Source organism: Ictidomys tridecemlineatus, chromosome 2, assembly GCF_052094955.1.
Source record: "Ictidomys tridecemlineatus isolate mIctTri1 chromosome 2, mIctTri1.hap1, whole genome shotgun sequence".
Taxonomy (NCBI): domain Eukaryota; kingdom Metazoa; phylum Chordata; class Mammalia; order Rodentia; family Sciuridae; genus Ictidomys; species Ictidomys tridecemlineatus.
The window spans coordinates 218951556-218974780 of NC_135478.1; the positions used below are offsets into that span (position 1 = coordinate 218951556).

General features: G+C 39.3%; 1 protein-coding gene across 3 annotated transcripts in view; it reads left to right on the forward strand.

Annotated features, from left to right (window-relative positions):
- The window catches only part of Mgam (maltase-glucoamylase), a 172920-nt gene that overhangs the window by 115200 nt on the left and 34495 nt on the right, over window positions 1-23225 (forward strand). For all 3 annotated transcript variants that reach the window (XM_078040676.1, XM_078040678.1, XM_078040677.1), the window contains 19 exons: window positions 1148-1300; window positions 1638-1838; window positions 4063-4217; window positions 5520-5688; window positions 5951-6047; window positions 6874-6986; window positions 8137-8262; window positions 9432-9560; window positions 9820-9930; window positions 10218-10280; window positions 14276-14410; window positions 14832-14919; window positions 15273-15411; window positions 16199-16332; window positions 16453-16487; window positions 16578-16694; window positions 17075-17223; window positions 17820-17904; window positions 18859-18915. In XM_078040676.1, coding sequence (XP_077896802.1) covers window positions 1148-1300; window positions 1638-1838; window positions 4063-4217; window positions 5520-5688; window positions 5951-6047; window positions 6874-6986; window positions 8137-8262; window positions 9432-9560; window positions 9820-9930; window positions 10218-10280; window positions 14276-14410; window positions 14832-14919; window positions 15273-15411; window positions 16199-16332; window positions 16453-16487; window positions 16578-16694; window positions 17075-17223; window positions 17820-17904; window positions 18859-18915 — 2256 coding nt within the window. The remainder of the gene's footprint in view (window positions 1-1147; window positions 1301-1637; window positions 1839-4062; window positions 4218-5519; window positions 5689-5950; window positions 6048-6873; window positions 6987-8136; window positions 8263-9431; window positions 9561-9819; window positions 9931-10217; window positions 10281-14275; window positions 14411-14831; window positions 14920-15272; window positions 15412-16198; window positions 16333-16452; window positions 16488-16577; window positions 16695-17074; window positions 17224-17819; window positions 17905-18858; window positions 18916-23225) is intronic.

Consider the following 23225-nt stretch of genomic DNA (forward strand, 5'->3'; position numbering starts at 1 on the left):
ATTTGGGGATAATAAGTGAGTTTAGACTTCTTCTATCATGATAATTGACATTTTGTTCTGATAACACACTGTGAGAATACACATAGTATGAAGACAGGAATAAATTTCTGTATGGCTGGTTATGTATATGGCAAAGTGCTAGTTATATGAAGGATTCATGTAGGAAAACAAACTCAATTCTTATTTGATTAATAAGTTAATTAATAAGACCTGAGGAACTCCTTTATTGTTTGAATGTGGGTAGTGAGGTGTCATGATTTATGCACATGAACAATTGAGAAGACACCCAGGACCAAACCAACATATAGGAAATGTTCGCTCATGTTTTAATTGATGTTTAAAGATTAGTGGAGCAGTTGAGCTGAGCTTTGTTTAAACAACAGGTCCGGTGCTGGGCCTAGAAAGTGACATATCAGGTCTGGATTCATCAGCTACAAGGGAAAGGAAACCCTGAATGGTAACAAGCTGGACTCTTTTTTCTTTCTGCAAGTAGTCCTATAGAAGTAGACACCAGTAATAGACATAGTAGTTTACAGGCTGGCATGGTTCAATGGCTCAATGTTGTTGAGAATAAGGTCTTTTCTTCCCTTGTGATAGGAAGTGGCTGCTTAGATTTTGTCAGCAAGTTACTGGTTGAGGGAAAATATAGGAAGAGAGATAGGAAAGAGTGTGCAGGGAGAGGTATAGGGTTAGAAAATACCCTTAAATCTAGAAATAAATACCTGGACAGAAAGTCCCAGGGAACTAGTTCTCACTTTTTCACAGTCATAGCTGTGTTATGTTGTCAAAAATTGAGCTATTTTTAGGGATATTTTTAACTAAAATTTGAGAAAGAGCAAGGAGGAAGCAACTAGTGATGTCTTCCTTAAAGGGGAAGGAAAGGAAAGGGGTGATCACCGAAGGTTTATTTGATCTCATTCTGTTCCCAACATAATGCACAAGATTTTAATAAGGTAATGTCATTTGCCAAGTTGCTAGTGGATATTCCCTCTTCCATGTATATAGCCCACTATACAGGAACTACATTCAAATCTTATTACTATTGTTGAGAGTCTGGTCTCATGCCTACATGTGTTGATAAAAGTATTCAGAACTTGCCAGGTCTTTGTTCTGAGGATATTTCTTTGCGTGTTTTCCACTGCTTCAGGTTGCCATCATCACAGAGATCAGTCTTGTGCTGGGAGAGGAATACACAGTGGAGTGGAACACAATCATCAGAGATGAAGAAAAAATAGACTGCTACCCTGATGAGCATGGTGCTTCTGAAGCAAACTGCATTGCCCGAGGCTGTGCCTGGGAGGTAACCTCACTGAGGTGTTGATGGGCACCCAGATCTTTAATCTTAGGCAGCAATTTCTTGAGCATAGCCCTAGTACCCAGGTGCCTACTTCAATTCCATAGACAGGGCTTCCAAGGAACCTGATCTGTATATGAAGATTAGATGTGGATTGAGATGTTTTTTTTTAAATAATTATTTTGCTCTTGTCTAGAAATTTACTTTTTATTACTACCTAATTATATGTACATGAGTGAGTGCTGTGTTGGCTTTATCTCCATACAGATTGCCTTCTCTGATTATTTGTATTTGACAACTCTAGGACCACCTGTTGATCTACAGTCTCAACTTTCCTTTCCAGGAATCCAGTTCTGTTGGAGTCCCTCATTGTTATTTTGTCAATGATCTGTACTCTGTGAGCAATGTCCAGTACAACTCCCATGGGGCCACGGCTGACATCTCCTTAAAGCCTTCTGTTTATGCCATCGCCTTCCCCTCCACACCTGTGAATCCCCTCCACCTGCAGGTGACCTACCATAAGGATGAAATGCTGCAATTTAAGGTAAACATGGTACTTGTGTCAGGTCCTGAGTAGGCCCTTTTTAGTGACATTATATTTCCAAGTTAGGTTATAGAACTCTAAAATGTGAAATTCTTTTAAGGTTCAATTTATAGGGCACTAGATTACTATCCTATTTCAAAGCATAATGAGAATTCATTGCCAGTGAGACGTGTTTTAATTTGCAATTTGAAGATGTTTTGTGGCTACTCTAAGGAGGTTTTTGGAGAACAAACAGAGAGAGACAAGTTAAGATGTTCTCAAATATGTGTTCCAGTGGGGTTTGAGATTGTATCAGTATAGGAAAATAGATGGGGAAAAAGTCAACATTTTAGACTATGAAGGCGGGGTTTACAAATGTTGAATGTTTTCTTTGATATAAAGAGTCTGATTCATAGTGGTATAGGGAGAGGGAGCATGGGAGGAATAGACGAACTCAAGATAAGGCAGAGAGGTTGGAGGGGAAGCAAGGGTGCATGGTGTTAGAAATGATGGTGAAACGTAATGATCATTATTATCCAAAGTACATGTATGAAGACATGAATTGGTGTGAATATACTTTGTATAAAACCAGAGGTATGAAAAATTGTGCTCTGTATGTGTAATAAGAACTGAAATGTGTTTCACTGTCATATATAAAAACAAAAAGAAGGGAGGTTACATTATCTGGTGACTTTATGGTAAATGTTGATAAGGGAGAGGGAGACTTGAAAAATGAATACCATATGTTTGTCATGTTTGTGTTGACAATGGTGACGTTACCTGAAATGAGGAGTGCTGAAAAGGATTGTATGTGGACAATGTAAGAGTTTGGTTTTGGACACTGAAATTGATGTGTGTCTTAAATAGCCATTGAAATGCAATAATTTATTTTCCTTAGATTGTTTAATTACTTCTAAAACCTACGTGTGGACTAGCTGTTTTTGTGTCTGTTTTCCTCTTAAAACTGTCAGCTTTTCTGTGGCCAGAATGTGTCCTTCCTCTTTGTGCTTCTGAAACCTAACACAGAGGCTCATGGATAGTACGTGTTCACATGTGCGACATCAACTTGGACTCTCACATCTGTAACATGTGCTAATGTAAGGAATGATGTCTGTTTTCTTTGTGGTTATTTTCTGTGTTTGTTCTTGTTTTTAGTGTCTTCACTATAGCATTTATGTTTGGTGGTGGACGCATAAAGGCTCAAAATTGAAGAACTTGCTTTCAGCTAGTCCACCACTTTCCATATAGTTTCTCTCTCCAAACACTTGCATCTTTCTGAGATGCCTTTAATACTCTGTGCCTTTTGTTTAATGTTGCTTTACAAGAATGATTGATCTCATTTCTTGTGCTTGCTTATAGCTTCAAAGTTTATGACTCAGGCTGTAATTCTCCCATGGAACTACTTCAATGTCCCAGAAACATTGTTAGGCATCTCCTTGCCTGTACTCTCAGAATTTCTAGAGTTCTACCTTTACTCACATTGCCAAGTGTCATGATTCGTTCTCTTTAACTTCCCATTAGCAAGAGAAATTCTCAAAACTCTTGCCTTGTATAATTAAGTTCATATGCACAATTACCTCTGTAATATTATGTAGGCATTTGTGAGGTATTCATAGAATATTTAATCTATTAATTTTAGCAAGTCTATGATTATTTTAATCCAAGTTCATATTTTGAGAAAACAGTTTAGAATACTGAAGAATTTTAGGTATTCATATATATTACTGTTCTAGCACAAAATAAGAAAGGATACATTCATAAACCACACTCATTTCACAATGAAGTTGCAAGTTAGCACAAAGGGTCAAGTGAATTTGATACTGTAATAGAAGCTTTAATAGTGAAATATGATGAATTCAGATCAAAATGTTAAATCTGATGTTGTTCTTTGATGTATCACTTAAATCCACATATCATGATCTTAAAAGAATGCAAATATATAGCATTGAGACTCATTGTCAATGATGTTAACATTCTTATAAGGGTGTATATGTGGATAATATCTGTACCTAAATTGTTTTTGACAGATAATGATTGTCCATTTACATGATGTGTATGTTGTGATGTTTGATAAAATTCACTATGGTTTGATTGATTGAGAGTAATCAGGTTATCTATTTAAGCAAGCATCTCTTATTTCTTAGTGATGAGTAAATTAAACATCCTTTCTTCTGTGTTTAATAGAAACCCAGAACTCATTCCCTGTATCTGTATTCTTACTTAAAGTCAGTTTCTTCTGCTCTAGATTTATGACCCCAACAAGAGACGTTATGAAGTCCCAGTCCCCTTGAACATAACCAGTACTCCATCCAGCACCTCGGAGAGTCGACTCTATGATGTCCTCATTAAGGAGAATCCATTTGGAATAGAAATTCGCCGTAAGAGTACAGGCACTGTAATGTACGTGGCTCCTTTCTAACTTGGAATTTCCATGTAACTGGACATTTTTTGTCTGGTCTATTGTCCATGTTGATACCTGGCTCAGGCCTCTTTCTGCCATTTCCAGATCCATGAGTAAACACTTTCCTTCAGCTCTGTTGTTGTTGTTGTTGTTCTCTTCCTCCTCCTCCTCCTCCTTGTCCTCCTCCTCCTTTTTCTTTTTTAAAGTTAGGGTTTTTTAAATTTTATTTTTTAGAAGTAGTTAAACACAATACCTTTATTTTATGTATTGTTATGTGGTGCTGAGGATCAAACCTAGGGCCTGGCATGTGCTAGGCAAGTGTTCTACTCCTCAGCCAAGACCCCAGACCCCTTCAGCCCTGTTCTTATGGGAAGTGTTTGGCAATTTGGAATGATGGCTGAGACTGTTCCATGTTCCTGGGAACTCATCCATTCAATGTTTATGGGTTATTTAACTATATTAGGTATTGTTTTAGGAACTATGTTCATAGATGGATAATTTCTCTGATCCTGCACCACCACAATAATTTACATAACTATATTAAAAGGAAGTTGATAGTGATAATTACTCTAAGTAAATGAGCAGGTAATCAAGAATTATGATGAGGTTACTGTTTTTGATACTCTGGAGAGAGTAGGTGTCAACTGAAGGGTTAACTTCCATTGATTCTGGATGGAGAGAAGGAAACCCCAACATAAAGCCATGCAGGTAGGGGATAACATTTGTGATAGACCAAGAACATAGGTCAAGATACAGGATGAAACTTGGCATGTCAAGGAATGAAACAAATTCAAGGAAGCGAGCAAGGAGGTGAGTGGTGGGAGATGAAGCTGGGGTGTCAGGAAGGCTTAGATCAGGGGCAGCCTGGAAGGCTTCATGAGGTGTGTCCATGAGAAGCCATGGAAGAGGGTCATCAGGGAGTGACGTGAGGAGAGATACTTAAACATATCAGTCTGGAAAGCTGTAGGGAATGGACTGTTCAAGGGAAAGAGCTGAAGGAAGGCTTGTGTGGAGTGTTAGCAGTTGAGATGGTGAGATGGATTGAATTTGGTTTTGTGGCGGGAACACTGAAAACAGGCCATGTAATTGAGAAATAGAATATGAAGGAAAACTCCCAAGTTCATAGTGGGGATATCTGTGATTATTGTCATCAAAAAGACTTTGTGGTGTGTTGGGGAGATGTTGGGTTCTGGGTTGTGGTGAGAATCAAAACTTCTGTTGTCCTTAAAAAGTCAGCATTTGCAAGGCAATAGGCAAGGTGATTTTCTTTTCTGAATGTACCCTTTGTGTGTGTGTTGCAGTTGGGACTCTCAGCTCCTTGGCTTCACCTTCAATGACATGTTCATCCGCATCTCCACCCGCCTGCCCTCCAAGTACATCTATGGCTTTGGGGAAAATGAGCACACAGCCTTCAGGAGAGACTTGAACTGGCACACGTGGGGCATGTTTTCCAGAGATGAACCCCCCGGGGTAAGCAAGGAGCCCTGTGGATATGTGCCTCTCTGCCTCTTTCCTCCCACATACATCATGGTCACCTGGTGCTACATAATCCCAGACTCAGATTTTCCTTTTCTGCTCTTAGACTATAAGCTAAATTTCATTTGTGCTTTTTATGTGTTTTACTCCTTTTAGAGGGAAGACCAAATCCATCTCAGTAAACAAATTTTTCTTCCATTCTTTCTCATGTACAATGACTTTTAACCCCCTTTGATTTGTCCCCTGTGACTCTCAGTACAAGAAGAATTCCTATGGTGTCCACCCCTACTACATGGGACTAGAGGAGGACAGCAGTGCCCATGGAGTTCTCCTGCTGAACAGCAATGCCATGGGTAGGATGATGCCAGGGCTCCTTCTATTGTTATCTCCCAGTCAGTCATCCTGTGTAACTGTCGAATGTCCTTGACCTAGCAGCTTTCCAATGTCAAAATTATTTAAAGGACAGTGGCTGTTTTTCTTCTTTCCATTCTGTTGACTTCAGTCTTGTAGCATGAGATAACAAGATTTAATATAATCCTATTTTGGCAGAAATGCCATATGAAGGATAGGAAGTCCAAGTTAGTCCCAGGAGTCCTAGAAGTTATTAAGTTGGAAGTATCTGCATAGATGGTATTCATGTTGAATTAAGTCACAGCACTCACATCTTTAAGTATGAAGATATAATGTCAATTTAAACTATAAATAATAAAGGGGTGAAAATTTACAGCCTCGGATAACTTTAAAACTGGTGGACTCTGAAAAAGTTCCATGCTGGGGTTAATAATATTATATCATGTCATTTTCCTTGTTGATTTGTACAAGGTTTTATGAGATGTTATCTTTGGTGGATGCTGAGTGAGGTGCACACAGACCTTTTGAGTAGTCTCTTTGCCACTCCATGTGTATATTAAGCTATTCTGAAGTAGAAGTTTTTTAAATAGTTTTAAAATAGCAGAATGGTAAATATAGTGAGATAATGAGACATACCAAAGGGAAAACTTCCTGGGGTGGGACTCTGTAGACTTTCACTGAACTGTTACAATTTCATTTAGGTGCAGTACAGAATGTGTGCTGTTAATAGATTAGAGTGCAAGAGAATGAAGTTAGGGATTCACAGATTGTTCCTTGTCTTGAAGGTTTCTAGCTTAGTTTTCATTTGTCACTTTCCCATCTTTTCAGATGTGACTTTCCAGCCCACACCTGCTCTGACATATCGTACCACAGGGGGAATTCTGGATTTTTATGTGTTCTTGGGGCCAACTCCAGAGCTTGTCACTCAACAGTACACAGAGGTAGGATGAAATTCAACTGATCATCAAGTATTTATATGGCACTTTCCATGTTCCCAAATACTCATTCATTATTAAAACTCACTCTGACAAGTAGACCTAGGCTCTAAGGTTTTTCTTAGAGCCAGGCATAGTATATAATAAGAAGGTATAAGTACCTTCCAATAACCATTAAATTATAGCCTAATTATTCCACATTAGGTAAAGTAGACACTGCATCAGAGGTAATACTGAGCCTAGTGGTGTGAAGTGGTGATGGAGAGGATAAGATCGCAGTGCTGAGAGTTGTGTAGTGGTATTGGTAAGAGTGGTGGAGGAATGTTTATGGTGGAGAAATGACCATATGTGTGAGGATTGTAGTAGTGGTGATGAAGGAAGTAATGATGGTAAGGGTAATGGTGGGAGTGTTCGTGGTATGAGTGGTGGTGATAGAGATGATAACAGTTGTGATGGCCCTGTGTTGTTGGTTAAAGTGGTAGGGATGCTAGTTATGAGCATGTTGGGTATGTTGATGATGGTGATTGTGTGGTGATAGGGAAGATGATGGGGTGAAAATGCTGGGGAATGTGTGGGTGGTGATGGTGATGGGGTGATGATAGTGAAGATGGGGGACTAATGTGGTGGTAATGGAGGTAATATTTGGGACTCTTGAAGACAGTAGTCATTTTGTGATAGTAAAAATAAATTCTGTCAATTATCAAACTCTTACTGCATTTTAGACTATTTACATGTATTAATTCATTAAGTCCTCATCAAAACAGTGTGGGAAAGACATTACAATTATGTTTAATTTACCAGTGAAGGATTGAAACATGAAGAGATTCCTTAATTTTGTTCAAGGTAACAGAACCAGGAGGACATGAGCCTGTGTGTTAACCCAGGCACTTTCCCTCTGGGATCTGTTCTCTTCAGCAATAACCTAGGCCACTTCTACGAATGAGAGTAAATTTAGATTGTACAGAATTCCAAGAGAATGAGCTTTAGTCTAGAATGAAGCTTTCTCAAGGTATCCCAGTAGTTTTATATCTGCTGAGTTTTTCTCTGGATTTGAATATGTTGAATGTATATCTTGCGGCACTAGAAAAATATTATTTGGTGTACAACTACATTTGAGTCACTCCTAAGAGAAGTAATATTTCTGTCCGTATTCTAGGTGATTGGCCGACCTGTGATGGTACCTTACTGGTCTCTGGGGTTCCAGCTGTGTCGATATGGATATGAGAATGATTCTGAGATTTCCAGCTTGTATGATGAGATGGTGGCTGCCCAGATCCCCTATGTATGTCTCAGTATTGGTGCACTGGCTCTATGAGTTCATAGTCAACTCATGCTTCTCTGTGTCTGGATTTATTTGTTGGGTTTTATGAGATTCAGGAAAAGCACAAAAGTTTTTTCTTACATGATAACACATTGAGTTCCATCCTGATAGTAATTCAGGTGGGGCCTAGCTTCCATATTATAGCATTGTAGACTCGGTGACTCAGAATGAGAAGATAGGGCAGGGTCCAGAACCTTTCTCCTATACTATGCTTCCTTCCATTTATTTTATTGATTTTTAGAAATTTGGTGTAAACCGTCCTTGGTACCATGAGATGAAAGTTACCTCCAGAATAATAGTAGTAATTAAAAAAAAAGTAGCCCAAATTCAATGATTATGTATTGATGAATTCCAATATTTTTGTATGGCAAGCATTATTTTATCAGCACTGAGCTACTCCCTGGCTGAATATAGGACTTCTAGATATGTTTTCAAAGGAAATATACATGGTAATAAACTCTTATCATTTATTTGAGGAGAAGCAGTATTGAATAATTATAACTGATCCTGCAGAGCAGTTTCAAATTGAATTTTATTCTACTCACTGTTCAATTATTAACAATTGTTCCATTAATGGAAAGTACATCATGCAATGTACCATATTCTTATAAGACAACTATTTCTAATTACCTCTAGGATTGAATGCCTACAGTAATTATGAGATTTGTTTTTATTTTTTTGTTTTTCTTATTTTGTAGCCAACTTACCATCCAGGTTGTATTACAACTGAGTAGCTAACTTTTTTTTCTTCTGAATACGAACTGTTTTTATCAGGGGCAACACTGGGAAAGGTAAATGCAATCAATTCTTATGATGGCCATTAACAAAGTAATTTCCCTACTAGTGATTTTACATGTTCTCACAATAGCCATTAAATAGAGGCTTTATCATCCTATTTTTACAGATTTATATTATATCTTTGGTGTGAGTAAAATTTTGAAAAAAAATGTACTGCATTCTTAATTTTTGCAGTACATAGATGAATTTTCCAGTTTCCATACTGAAAGAGCTAGAATTTGCAAGAGTCAAAAGAAGCCATTTGAATTCACCATCAGTAGGGGAGAGTGTTTCTCCTCTGGGAGCTGGACTTTCAGCACCAGCAGCCACTGTTTCCTTGTGCCCTCCCCCAGGATGTGCAGTACTCAGACATTGACTACATGGAGCGCCAGCTGGACTTTACCCTCAGCCCCAAGTTTGCTGGGTTTCCAGCCCTGATCAATCGCATGAGGGCTGATGGGATGCGGGTCATCCTCATCCTGGTAAGCCCTTTTGTGCCTGTGTGGATAGAGTGTGTTGGGAGGAGGACTGGGCTTTGGTGGAGAACCACTTTTCTTGTCCCTCTATCCATATGAAGAACAGAGAACTCCAAGTACAATAAGAAAAGTATACTTCCAGAGATTCCCAGAAATTCTAGAGGGCAGGTAGAAGCTAGGGACCTCCCAATGAAGAAATTCTTTTTCTCTATCCCTTGTCAATCTCTCTCTTTGTTTTGCCAACTGACTTGTGCTTTGCTTGCAGGACCCAGCCATTTCTGGCAATGAGACAAAGCCCTATCCCGCTTTCACTCGGGGAGTGGAGGATGATGTCTTCATCAAATATCCAAATGGTGGAGGCATTGTCTGGGGAAAGGTATGATCTAAGTGGTGACTACTAGTCTCCATCGTGGGAGAGGGCCATAGTTTGTGTGTTGTGTGTGTTTTACTCTTTTCTTGTGGATACTGAAGTCATTAGTTTCCATTTTTTTAGTTAGTATTTATTGATAGATTGAGGACTTTGTGGATTTCACTTTTATATTGATAAACCCTACATGATAATCAAAAGTATTATTACCCTCTAGGGCTGTGGTTGACAGTCTTAGGAATCCAACTTAGGTAAATTGCCTAGTGCATTGCTGTTAACTATTTTTCTCTCTGCAGGTGTGGCCTGATTACCCTGATATTGTTGTTAACAGCTCTCTAGACTGGGACAGTCAATTGGAGGTATGGAGCCCTTTGTGGATGTTGGGTGAAGGCCAGGTTGTTAGGAATGGAACCCATACCCACTCTCCTGAACATGCCCTGCCAAAGACTTTGGCAAGGCAAGGGAAAAGCTCCTAGGAAAGGTGTACTGTGTGTAGTCTTTGTGTGAATTAGTTTAAATGCAGTTTAATGTCTAACTGGGAGGTAGGTATTATTATTTATGTGACTTAATTGACAAAGAAGTGAAATTATTTGTCCATGGTTTTAGGAGACACAATGGTTTTTTAAAATACAAACCCACCTGATTTCATAGGCCTATTGAGTTTCCAATGTATGAAACTTTCAAGGAAGACCAATCTTTTCTTAGAATGAGTCTATATCTTATTGTTGTTGCCTTGAGTAGTCCTTTTAACTAGTATCTCTAACCATTGTCTTTAGTGACTGGGTCTCCCAGCTTTATTTTTACTTCTCAGGTTCCAGTATTGATTAAAAATTTACTCTTGGGAGCAGGTTTTAATTGCAATGAAGTTGTCCCATGCTGCTTGACCCAGGTTTCTTTCTAGCTTTACTAAGTATTTGTTGCTTGAAAGAATACATGGTTCCACACTGATCCATGATGACTTCAGCCAGAGGTTCTGGCCAAGAAGTGTACCAAGGGAACTGATGCAGCCTGTCTGCTTTGCCATCAGTTGCTCTCTGATACTTTTGAGCAGGGCTGTCAGGGTGGTATCTGGCCTCTTCAGGAGAACCAATATTTTCTGGTTGCTTCTTTATCCACTCTTCAGCAATGATTATTCTTTCTGGACAGAAATTATAGTAGAACATGTGAAGCATATGAGTATTTATAAAAGTACTGAGAAGTCAAAGAAAGTAGTTCCAAGAATACCTACCAAGGATCAAGGGGCCATAGAATATGGCTTCTATATGGACATCAAGGTAGCATAAGTTGTAATGTCTTGAAACTCTCAAGGTCAAGGATTAATCAGAAAAAAAAATAGTATTGTGGGAAAAATGTACAGTATCTATAAATTTTGCTATTAGCTTCTATAGGATCTCAGGGGTGAAGCCTCTGCTTAGGGGACATTTCCTATATTGGAGGATCCTGTCAGTGGATGGAGGGATAAGAGAAAGACATTAGTAAGGGATGGAACTGGCACAGTTAGGCCACATGTTCATGCCTTATCCAGACTAGTTTATTTTGGTGGCCAGATGTCATTCTTAGACATAAAGACTGATATTTGGACTAGGACATTCTGGGGACCAAGGGCTCAGGTCTGGAACACAGGAGGGAGAATAGTACTAGTTGGTCTTTGACTTTCTGATTCCCAGGTGGCAACAGTAGCATTCTAGAATCAAAATGAGATACCCATATATTTGTTCAGATTATCTGGCAGTTATATTCTGCATCCTTAATTTTTGCAGTACAAAAATGAAGTAAAAACAAATAGAATCTCACCAGGGCAGATTGGTAGGAATGATTCAAAATCAATTCAAGATTATTTTTTTCTTTTGACTAGTACTGAATCATTATTTATCTGTCTCTCACCCTTTCACTCTTTCTCTTTCTCCCTCATTCTCCTTCCTGTCAATTCACCTAAGTATTAATTTTTCATCTAGTATTTGTGTCTGTATAATAAGGAAATAAGAAATAAAAGTTCAGTACTTGTTTTTTCATTTATTACTGAGGATTGTTTGAGGTTTAGTGGTCCAGGCAATTCATAAGGACATATAATCAAATCATGCCGTAGCCAATCTGACACACGAGTTCACTGTCTTTAGTAGAAGGTCATTTTCATTATTGAAGGGATTGGCTATTACCTTATGAGTTCATGAATTAACACAGTTAACACATTTAGGGCTTCCATATTGAGGGGATTCAGAAGTCTGCTCTTTAGTTATCTCAGTGATGTGGGAGCATCATTTGATATTCTGTGGGCAGTGACTAGGGATGCTCTTACCTGTAATAGTAGGGGATTCTTCACAAAGAATTCTCTTGACCCCAATGTGAAATTGTGCCTTTGATGAGAAATGCTTCATTTGGGTACCAAAAATATATTAGATAGCTTGTAAGAGATTATTGGTAATTAGAATAATTATAACAATTAAATTAGTAGTACTCATGTGCTGAGATGAATTAAAGTGAGATTATTGGTGTTCAGGTCTGGCATTCCTGAGGGTAATATAAGGAAGCAAGTAAGCAAATAAGCAAGTAAATGTTCATCCATGAAGTAGTGGAAAAGCAGATTTCTGAGTCTGAATCTCACTGTTTGATTCAGTAAGTTTATTGTGGCATCTAGGAATTGAATTACAGTATCATGCAATGATTTGTAATAAGTAATTCTGAGGGCTTTTGTGCAGATGTGAACATCACAGTTTGAGGACAGAAGCAATATGGCAAGAGTTGAATTTGGATAGCACTTTGGAGAAGGGGAGGGAATTTTTACTACATGGGTAAGGATCATTACAGCAGCATTTAGTAAAGTTAGCAAAACATGGTTGGGCAGATTTACCACATGTATCCTACAGGAGATACAGTTCTGTCTCTCAAAGAGCTGATCATGATTCATTTCTTTAATCCCCACTCTCCACATACACCATGGTTTCTGACATGGCCATAGTTGGAACTCTGTTTGTGATGAAAGACTCTGTGTCTATTTCCATACTTTTCTATTTCCATTTCCTAACAAAGGAATACAAAGTTCTCAGTGATATGGCCCCTTGCCCTTTCTATCCTCTGAGAACCAGACCTGTGTATGATGATCCATTACTATTTTCTATTCTTTTTTTTTTTTAGAGAGAGAATTTTTTTAATATTTTCTTTTTAGTTATCAACGGACACAACATCTTTTTTTTATGTGGTGCTTAGGATCAAACCCGGGCTGCCCGCATGCCAGGCGAGCACGCTACCACTTGAGCCACATCCCCAGCCCCATTACTGTTTTCTTATTGGTGTTCCTCATTTGACTTTTATCTAGACATATGGATCCCACTTGCCATTTTTGCGTTATACAAGAAACTCGAGCTTGCTTATACAGTCCTCTGTGGGGATTCTTCCTATTCTCCAGCATTATTTAGCTCATTACATCATATGAGGCAGAGTTTACCACAGAGGAGACACAATTTTTTTGAAATACACCAAGGATCAGAGTGTTTTCTAACAAACAACATAGAATATATAGACATTCATGCATATTTGCTGCTACTGAGTGATGTTCTTCCCAAATTAAACAATGAACACTTATTATCATTCCCTTATTCTTATGACAGTTTCTAAGCTCTGCCTTATAGGGATCATAAAGACCAATCAAAAGTGTATAAGACAAAGTCTTTGATCTAAAAACCTTACAATCTACTTAAGAACTGATATGTGAATCCACTTTCCATGCTAAGTTGAAGGCATTGTTTTTCCTGCTTGATGGAAGAAGGAGAAAAGGAGACATTTATTGAGGTTCCTCCTTAAATTCTTCCATATTATGTTACACACAACTGCAATGCTCACATGATTCTGAAGCCACAGAACACTAATGAATGCCAGTCTAAAGTCATGAAATGTAATCTCTCCCCTCTCCCGTGTTGCCAGTGGATATGACACATTGCCATGCCACCTGGTTGTTGCCTTTCCTCTGGTACAGTGCCTGTATGTCTGCCCTTTCCAGCTACAGTTGTTCCCTGGCCCCTGCAGGATCTTTGGGAGAACTTAGGGAAAGGCAGGATAGAAAGTGCAGGTTGGGAATCTGAAGCTGGGGATAGTGAGTCAGGGTGTCAATTGATAGCCTTCATGATGGCATGGAAAGGAAACAGATTATGGACATTTTCAAATGTGCAAAATTCATCCATAATTCTCCTCATTGCCCTCAATGTATTTTCAATAAACCAAGAACATAAGGTAGGCTCTATTGAGATTCTCATTCTCTGCCATAATGTACACAAGTCTTTTAATTAATTAGGTTCTTCAAAAGTGCCTGTTGCTGTAAGATATATTCATTTGGGATAGTGAATTATATATGTTTTTATAGGAATACCGAGCTTATGTGGCCTTCCCAGACTTTTTCCGTACTTCAACTGCCTTGTGGTGGAAGAGAGAAATTGCAGAACTGTACAATAATCCAGAGAATCCAGAGAGGAGCTTGAAGTTTGATGGCATGTGGATTGTAAGTGTGTGTGTGTTTAACTTGGTGTGATTACCATATGAAAGTCAGACTTTTAATCCAGGTGATAGTAAACTTCTGAGAAAGACTTTGGATATGTTATGGTGCATTTCCTGAACTGATATTCCTTGTAGCTTGTAACTCACTCTGTCAGACCTCTAGGGAGATTGCCAAGAATGCCTCAGAAACTTGTTTACTCTGAGGGAGTGTTGTTTTGACCTTCCAGACAGTCATCCTTTAGGGATTAATTATTTTTTTAGCCAATTCTTATCTGGATTTGATGAGCCTGACTGTGCAAGCACACACACCAGTACCCACAAGCAGGTGTACTGGTGTGAATGATGTATTCACCACTCCCTTGACTCTCAGTTGACAACAAGTCTCTCAGTTAAGAGTAAGCAGTGTCTGTGTCTGACATTTCTAGGATATGAATGAACCAGCGAGCTTTGTGAATGGGGCTGTTCCTGCAGGCTGCAGTGATGCCAGTCTGAACCGTCCTCCCTACATGCCACGTAAGGACCCTTGGGCTTCTCCATGGCTTGATGGAGGATGGAAGATAATCAGTGTTTGAGCTCAGCAGCCAGAGGTTTTCCTGACCAGCAGAGCCTTATGAGTTTTTTGGTTTATTGGGGGCCAGAAACTAAACATTTCAAGTCCTTTTCCAAACTTTTTGGTGCAAGTTTCTGGATCTCTTGGGCAAATTTCCTGAATTTGTCTAGAAAGCCCTTTTCTTAGTTACAATCCCATGGTTGGGGCCATGGTGAAGTCAAGTCCATCTTAAGACGTGTAGTTAAATGCCTTAAGGAGAGGTCAGGGACTAAAAGGCTCAGGGCTGGTTTTCACCTTCCCAAATCTTTTCCCTCAGATCTGGAGTCCAGGGACCGGGGCCTAAGCAGCAAGACCCTGTGCATGGAGAGTGAGCAGATCCTTCCAGATGGCTCCCGCGTGCGACACTATGATGTGCACAGCCTGTATGGGTGGTCCCAGACCAGACCCACATATGAGTGAGTCACCGTTTTCCTTCTCCAGTGGGCTCAGCCTGTGGGGACACATAGTGCTGGGCATAACTTTTAAGTTTTTCATAGCAATCCATCGCAAGATTGAAGAACATTTAGTTGTAACTCTGTCACATTTTTCATTTTTGAAACAAATAGTCCTTAACCATGGGGCCAGACCCTGTGAGTATAAGTAGGAGGTCAACTTTCATTAGAATATTGTCCCATAAGTAAGAAACTAGTAGTTCTGTTTGGGGAGACTCATATGTTGGCACCAGTTAGTATTACACAGTGCAGTTGCTTCTTTAAATGCATTAGTTACATGAGGTAAAGAGAACATAAGGACTGTACATATCTCACCTTTTCTTCAAAAATAAAACTTCTGTATCAGCATATTTTTTCCATTTTTAATGTATAGTAAAGGGATCTTCTGTGGAATTAAACTCAATGAATATTAGAAATTATCCTAAGAAAAATCCCATAAAGTGATATTCTCTCCTATTCCTCAAATACAGATAACCAAGAGATAATAAATAAGTGGAAGGATTCAGTAATTTCTTACTCTCTGGGTAACCAGTGGGTCTGAAACATGGTGAAATCCCTGTTAAGACACCATGAAGGTGTGTTGTGTCCATGGGTCAGTAGGACCCTCTCCATTGCTCACTTTTCCATATTCCCGCCATTCATGTAACCAACATTTTGTTCCCATGTCCTCTGTTCTTTTCATGGAAAGGGAATCCCTATTCCATTCTTCTTGCTGTGTCCTCAATTCACCTGTACATTCCCCTCCTACCAGAGCTGTGCAGGAGGTGACTGGACAACGAGGGATCGTCATCACCCGCTCCACATTCCCCTCCTCTGGCCGCTGGGGAGGACACTGGCTGGGAGACAACACTGCCGCATGGGACCAGCTGAAGAAATCTATCATTGGTGTGTGGCTTGTTCCCAGGGCCTCTGCTGCAGGGAAGGGAGCTGGTGGCCTTGGGAAAGGAGGGAGCAGAGGGCAGGGCACACACATGCCTCTCCTGACAGCCATGGTTCTCATTGCAGGCATGATGGAGTTCAGCCTCTTTGGCATCTCCTATGTAAGTGACCTTTGCTCCTCTCATCCCTAAGAGGACACTGACACCCCTGAGCAATCACACACAGGCTGGTTTCCTTTCCTCTGGTTTCAGACGGGAGCAGATATCTGTGGGTTCTTCCAAGATGCTGAGTATGAGATGTGTGCTCGCTGGATGCAGCTGGGAGCCTTTTACCCCTTCTCCAGGAACCACAACACCATTGGCACCAGGGTAGGACCTTCCTCCTTCCTCACGTGCTCTGCCTCACAAGCTGTGCAGCCTTCACCTTGGAGTCACAGTCCAGACCATCTTTGTTCCTGGGAGATTTTCAAAGCCATCCAAGCTCCTCACAATTGCCAAAATACTCAGGATTATCAGAGGATTCTTTAGGTGTAGGAAGGATTGCTCCAAGTATATCCCTGAAGTGTTTCTTTGGCAAAGTCCATGAGGTCTCCTGGAAGATCCTCACTGACTATTATCAGACTATTAAGTGTATTTGATCACCTTTAGCTTAGCTGTGTGTGATGTACTTGGATCAAGCTTTTCTTTACCTCCTTTGGTCCCTAGGGTCCCTGGGTTGGGCTCTCAACACCTGTGCTTTTATTCCTTAGAGACAAGACCCTGTGTCCTGGGATGCTGCCTTTGTGAATATTTCCAGGAGTGTGATGGAGACCCGATACACCCTGTTGCCATATCTGTACACCTTGATGTTCAAGGCCCACACGGAGGGCAGCACTGTGGTGCGGCCTCTTCTGCATGAGTAAGTGTCCAGCTGGGATCCCAGTGAATGATGGATAGTTTTGTTGGTTTTGTAGGGTGGCAGTTAATGCAAACAACTCTTCCTAACAAAGTCATGATTTTATTTTTTTATAATTTCTCAAGGCAGAGACCCAACTTTTGTACCCTCTTGAGCACTCTGTTATTCACACTATGTGTCATTGAGGAGAGACTATTTATTGAGTGAAAAATATTTGAGAAGATGCCACACATCCTCATTTCTTTCCTATTCGGCCACTCGGAGACTTCTCTCTCTGCTTTAGTATACTGTGTTTATGTGGACTAAAGCCAATATTAGTTGGAGTCACAAGAGAAGGCACTGGTTGCCTTTTTTACATTTAGAATGTGTCATGGGATGTGGTGGAGTATTTTTCAAGTAACCATTCATATCTGAACTGTTTTTGAGAGTCAGGAAAAATGACATGTTGAGTTTTGAAGCCCATATGTCCCTGATCAATCTAGACAAAGACTAAGGATGACATAAGATGGAGTTGGATGGGAGAGTTGCCTCTGAACCTGAGTTGTTCCTTGGGGACTTGGGCTGGGACTCTGACTGTGACATCTTCTTACCCTTCCCAGATTTGTGTCAGACCAGGTGACATGGGACATAGATGATCAGTTCCTGCTGGGTCCAGCCTTCCTAGTCAGCCCTGTGCTGCAGGCTGTGAGTATGGAGGCCTCTGATGTGTGGTGGATCTCAGTTGTGAGGGTATCAAATAGAGGCAGGAGAAAAAGCCTGGTGTGTGTAGATCCCGGGACATGAGTGATTGTTCTTGGTTTGTGTCTTCCTCTCCTTCTGAGCAGAAGTGTAGCATGTAGGTGTTCTGGCCTCAGTTCCTTTTTGTTGTAAGTTACCCTAGCAGTTCAAGTTCATAAGATAATCAAGAAAAACTGTATCCTTATGATATGGTGAGATACCATTTTTAGTTTATTGACTAAAATAAGGAGTCCAGGGATAGATGGGGCCTCAGTATGAAGAATTCATCACAGTCCTCTGTCACCATTGAAAGAGACTTTGCTGGAGAACCCCTAGCAGCATGTGAACATCAATGAATCTCCGATAGCCTTGCCTTGCTTCTGTGCAAGGTCCTGCAGCCAGCAAAGACCATGTCTTCACTTCCCCTCATGGTAGCTTAGGATTCTGATTAAAACACCATAAATCTCACCTCCTCAAACACTGACTCCAGATCCACATCTACCCCAAGTTGTTTATCTCTCTAGAGGGATATTTCTGTGAGCCTGTGAGCAAATCTAATTCTTATTAGTGACTTCCTGGATCTCCAAGGCTTATCTGAAAGCCCCTTGTGTTGGTACAGTCAACTTTACTGCATTTGAAAGGTGAAGCTTGAAGACTTACTCAGTAGTGCTGATCTTCAGGACACTAAGATAGATGGGTATCAGCCACCATTAATTAATTGGCCCTCTCCTGCCATATTGCTTACTAGGTCTCCAAAAACAGTGCCTCTTGAGCACCCATTGTTTGTGTTTGATTTCAGAGAGCTGTGATGAGTTGGTCAAATACAATCACTATTACACTACCCATTTTCTTATGCAAATTGTTTTCTATGTCTTAGATAACAGCATCCACTGCTCATACCTTGTTTGTGTTTAATTTTAGAATGCCAGAAATGTCACTGCTTATTTCCCAGAAGCCCGCTGGTATGATTACTACACGGTAAGTTTTCCTCAATGTGTATTCACCTTGCAACATGGTAAGTTCAAAGATTTTAGATCGAACAGACCTCAGGCAACAAGCTGGCTGTGTGGTCCTATAAAAGAAAATTTTAACCTTATAACCTCCGCTTTTTCTCCCCTAGATGGGCTATGTACACTCCTTCATTGAGAAATAGCACATATAATTTCTCACTCAGGGCCCAGCTTGTTGTGGGTGTTCATGCGAGTTTCTGTCTTTTCTTCTTCAATCACTTGTCTGTGCGGGGAAACTAGATATTTCTTAAAATTGCATTGTAGCTTTTACTTTTCTCCTTTCCTGCTGCATTTCCCTAAGTATTACGTTCTTTTATCTTCTCTATTTTTTAAAATTTTCTTCTTCTACAGTAAAGATGCTGAAATAAAAGTTAACACTATATTAATTACCTAAGTAAGTGGACTATGAGGTAGTGTATAAAGGACCACAGACCTGAACCTCCACTTGCAAATCTAAGCAATGCACAGACATTGACCAAAGAAGCGGGAGAAGAAATTGGTCAGTTGTGTAGGGTTGGCCTGAGTCCCAAAGGATTCTTGAGAAAGACTGAGGAGTGTCCTCACACTGATGTCAGGCTTCCTCTTCTGACTTCCTGAGGAGAACGATGTGGGAGACTAGAAATGGGGAGGAAGGTGGGCAGCAACACATGTGCTGGCCCCTCTCATCCTAGGGATTGCAGTGGGATTGTGTGAGAACAGGGTGAGGCAATGGAAGCGCAGTCCTCTCTTCTATGTCTTGTGGAGCACTCATTCCTGTCTTCCCTTCTTTATTGCCTGTGGGTCTGTTCTTTGGGTGGCAACGTGTTTGGATTCTGCTGTGGGCTTTCCTGCCAGGACTTTCAGGGCAGAGAGCAGCCAACTTTGTTTATTTGAGTTTAGCCTTGGCCCTGAGTGTGTATGTGGACTGTGCTATTCACTAACAGTTGTTTTAATGTGTTGGAACTTTCTGCTGCAGGGCCTGGGGTAGGGTTAAACCAGGGAGGACCCTGGGTACCCAGTGTAGTGTGGCCTTCCATTGTGTGGATGAGGTTGACTGTGTGACCTGGGGTGTGAGGTCTTTTCTACGTTTTGCACTTCTGGCATCTCACAAGTCTCCTACTGGCCCCTGCCTTATACAAGTGCCAAACACTGTACTTAGCTCTAGGTGTTAGAATACTGGACACATTTCCCCATGATGCTTACTATGTAGAAGAGCTAATGCTTGCATTTATAAACCCCAATGTATTTGAAATAAGTATGTGTACCACATTAAAGAAAGTAAAATGTGAGAACTAAGAAAGAAATATCTAGAAGGACTTTTTTCTAAAGAATTTTATTTCAGTGAGCAAATACACTTTCTTCTCAGCAGCCCATGGATCATTTACTAATATAGGCCATATACTATGCCACAAAGAAACTCTTAACAAACATAAAAAAAATTATTTCTGATAGAATAGAGATACTACCCTGTGTTCTCTCAGATCAGAATAGAATGAAATTAGAAATCAATTATAAAATAAGAAATAAAGTCTATTCCAACATCTGGAGACTAAACAATATGTTACTGAATGAACAAGGGTTACAGAAGATATCAACAAGGAGATCAAAACAATTTTAGAGGTGAATGAGAACATAGATACAATGTATCAAAATCTCTGGGACACTATTAAGGCAGTTCTAAGAAGAAAGTTCACTGCCTGGAGTTCATTCCTTAAAAGAAGAAAAAGTCAACAAGTAAATGACTAACATTAAATATCAAAGCCCTAGAAAAAGAAGAGCAAATCTACACCAAAAGAAGTAGAAATAATTAAGCTAGCAAATAATTAAAACCAGAGCTGAAATCAATGAAATTGAAACAAAATAAACAATTGAAAAAACTGACAGAACAAAAAGTTCGTTCTTTGAAAAAATAAATAAAATTGACTAACTCTTAGCCATGCTAATGAAGAGTAGGAGACAGAAAACTCAAATTACTAACATACAGGATGAAAAAGGAAGTATCACAACAGACACTACAGAAATATAGAAGATAATTAGGAATTATTTTGAAAACTTGTAGTTCAATAACTAGAAAATGTTGAAGACTTCAACAAATTTCTAGAATCATATAATTTTCCCAGGTTGAATCAGGATGATGTACACAATTCAAATAGATCAATTACAAGCGATGAAATAGAAGATGCCATCAGAAGCCTACCAACCAAGAAAAGCCCAGGAGTGGATGGATACAGAACTGAGTTCTACAAGACCCTTAAAGAAGAACTATGCCAATACTCTTCATTTTATTTCAGGAAATTGAAAAACCACTTCTAAACTCATTCTATGAGGCCAATATCACCCTGATTCCAAAACCGGGCAAAGAGACATCAAAGAAAGAAAAGTTCAGATCAGTATCGCTAATGAACATAGATGCAAACATTCTCAATAAAATTCTGGCAAATCGAATACAAAAACATATCAAAAAGGTAGTACACCACGATCAAGTGGGATCCATCCCAGGGATGCAAGGTTGGCTCAATATACAGAAATCAATAAATGTAATTAATTCATCACTTCAATAGACTTAAAGATCAGAATCATATGATCATCTCAATAGGGACTCAGAAAAAAAAACATTCAACAAAATAAAATATCCCTTCATGTTCAAAGCACTAGAAAAATTAGGGATAACAGGAACATATCTCAACATCATAAAGGCTATCCATGCTAAGCCCCAGGCCAACATCATTCTAAATGGAGAAAAAATGAAGACATTTCTTCTAAAAACTGGAACCAGACAGGGATGCCCTCTTTTAGCACTTCTATTTAAAATAGTTCTTGAGACACTGGCCAGAGCAATTAGAAAGATGAAAGAAATTAAAGGGATACACATAGGAAAAGAAAAACTCAAATTAGCACAATTTGCTGATGATATTATTCTATACCTAGAAGACCCAAAAATTCCACCAGAAAACTTCTAGAATTAGTAAATGAATTCAGCAATGTAGCAGTATATAAAATCAACACCCATAAATCAAATGCATTTTGGTATATCAATGACAAATCCCTAGAAAGGGAAATGAGGAAAACTACCCCATTTACAATAGCCTAAAAAAAATAAAAAATAAAATACTTGGGAATCAACTTAACAAAAGAGGTGAAAGATCTATATAATGAAAACTATAGAACGCTAAAGAAAGAAATCAAAGAAGGCTTTAGAAGATGGAAAGATCTACCTTGCTCTTATATAGGCAGAATTAATAGTATCAAAATGACCATATTTCCAAAAGCACTATCCAGATTTAATGCAGTTCCAATCAAAATCCCAATGACATCCTTCAGAGAATAGAAAAAACATTCATGAAATTCATCTGGAAAAATAAGAGACCCAGAATAGCAAAAGCAATCCTTAGCAGGAAGAGTAAAGAAGGTGGCATCACTATACCAGACATTAAACTATACTACAGAGCAATTGTAACAAAAACAGCATGGAATGGCACCAAAATAGACTGGTAGACCAATGGTACAGAATAGAGGATACAGAGACTAGCCAACAAAATTACAATTATCTTATATTAGATGAAGGCACCAAAAAATGCATTGGAGAAAAGATATCCTTTTCAACAAACACTGCTGGGAAATCTGGAACTCAATATGCAACAAAATAAAATTAAACCCCTGTCTATCACCATGCAGAAAACTCAACTCAAAATGAATCAAGGACCTAGGAATAAACCCAGAAAATCTGCGTCTAATAGAAGAAAAAGTAGGCCCTAATCTTCATCATTTGGGATTAGGCCCCAACTTCCTTATTAAGACTCCTATAGCACAAGAATTAAAATCAAGAAACAATAAATAGGAAGGATTCAAACTAAAAAGTTTCTTCTCAGCAAAAGAAACAATCTGTGAGGTGAATAGAGAGCCTACACCTTGGGAGCAAATTTTTACCCCTCACACATCAGATATAGCACTAATCTCTAAGGTATATAAAGAACTCAAATAGCTAAACACCAAAAAAAAACCCAATTATCCCAATCAATAAATTGGCCTAGGACGTGAACAGACACTTCTCAGAAGATGATATACAATCAATCAACTAATATATGAAGAAATGTTCATCATTGCTAGCAGTTATAGGAATACAAATCAAAACTACTCTAAGATTTCATCTCATTCAGAATGGCAGATATTATGAAGACAAACAACAATAAAAGCAACAATAAGTGTTGGCAAGGATGTGGGGAAAAAGGTACACTCATACAATTCTTTTGGGACTGCAAATTGGTGCAGACAATATGGAAAGCAGTATGGAGATTCCTT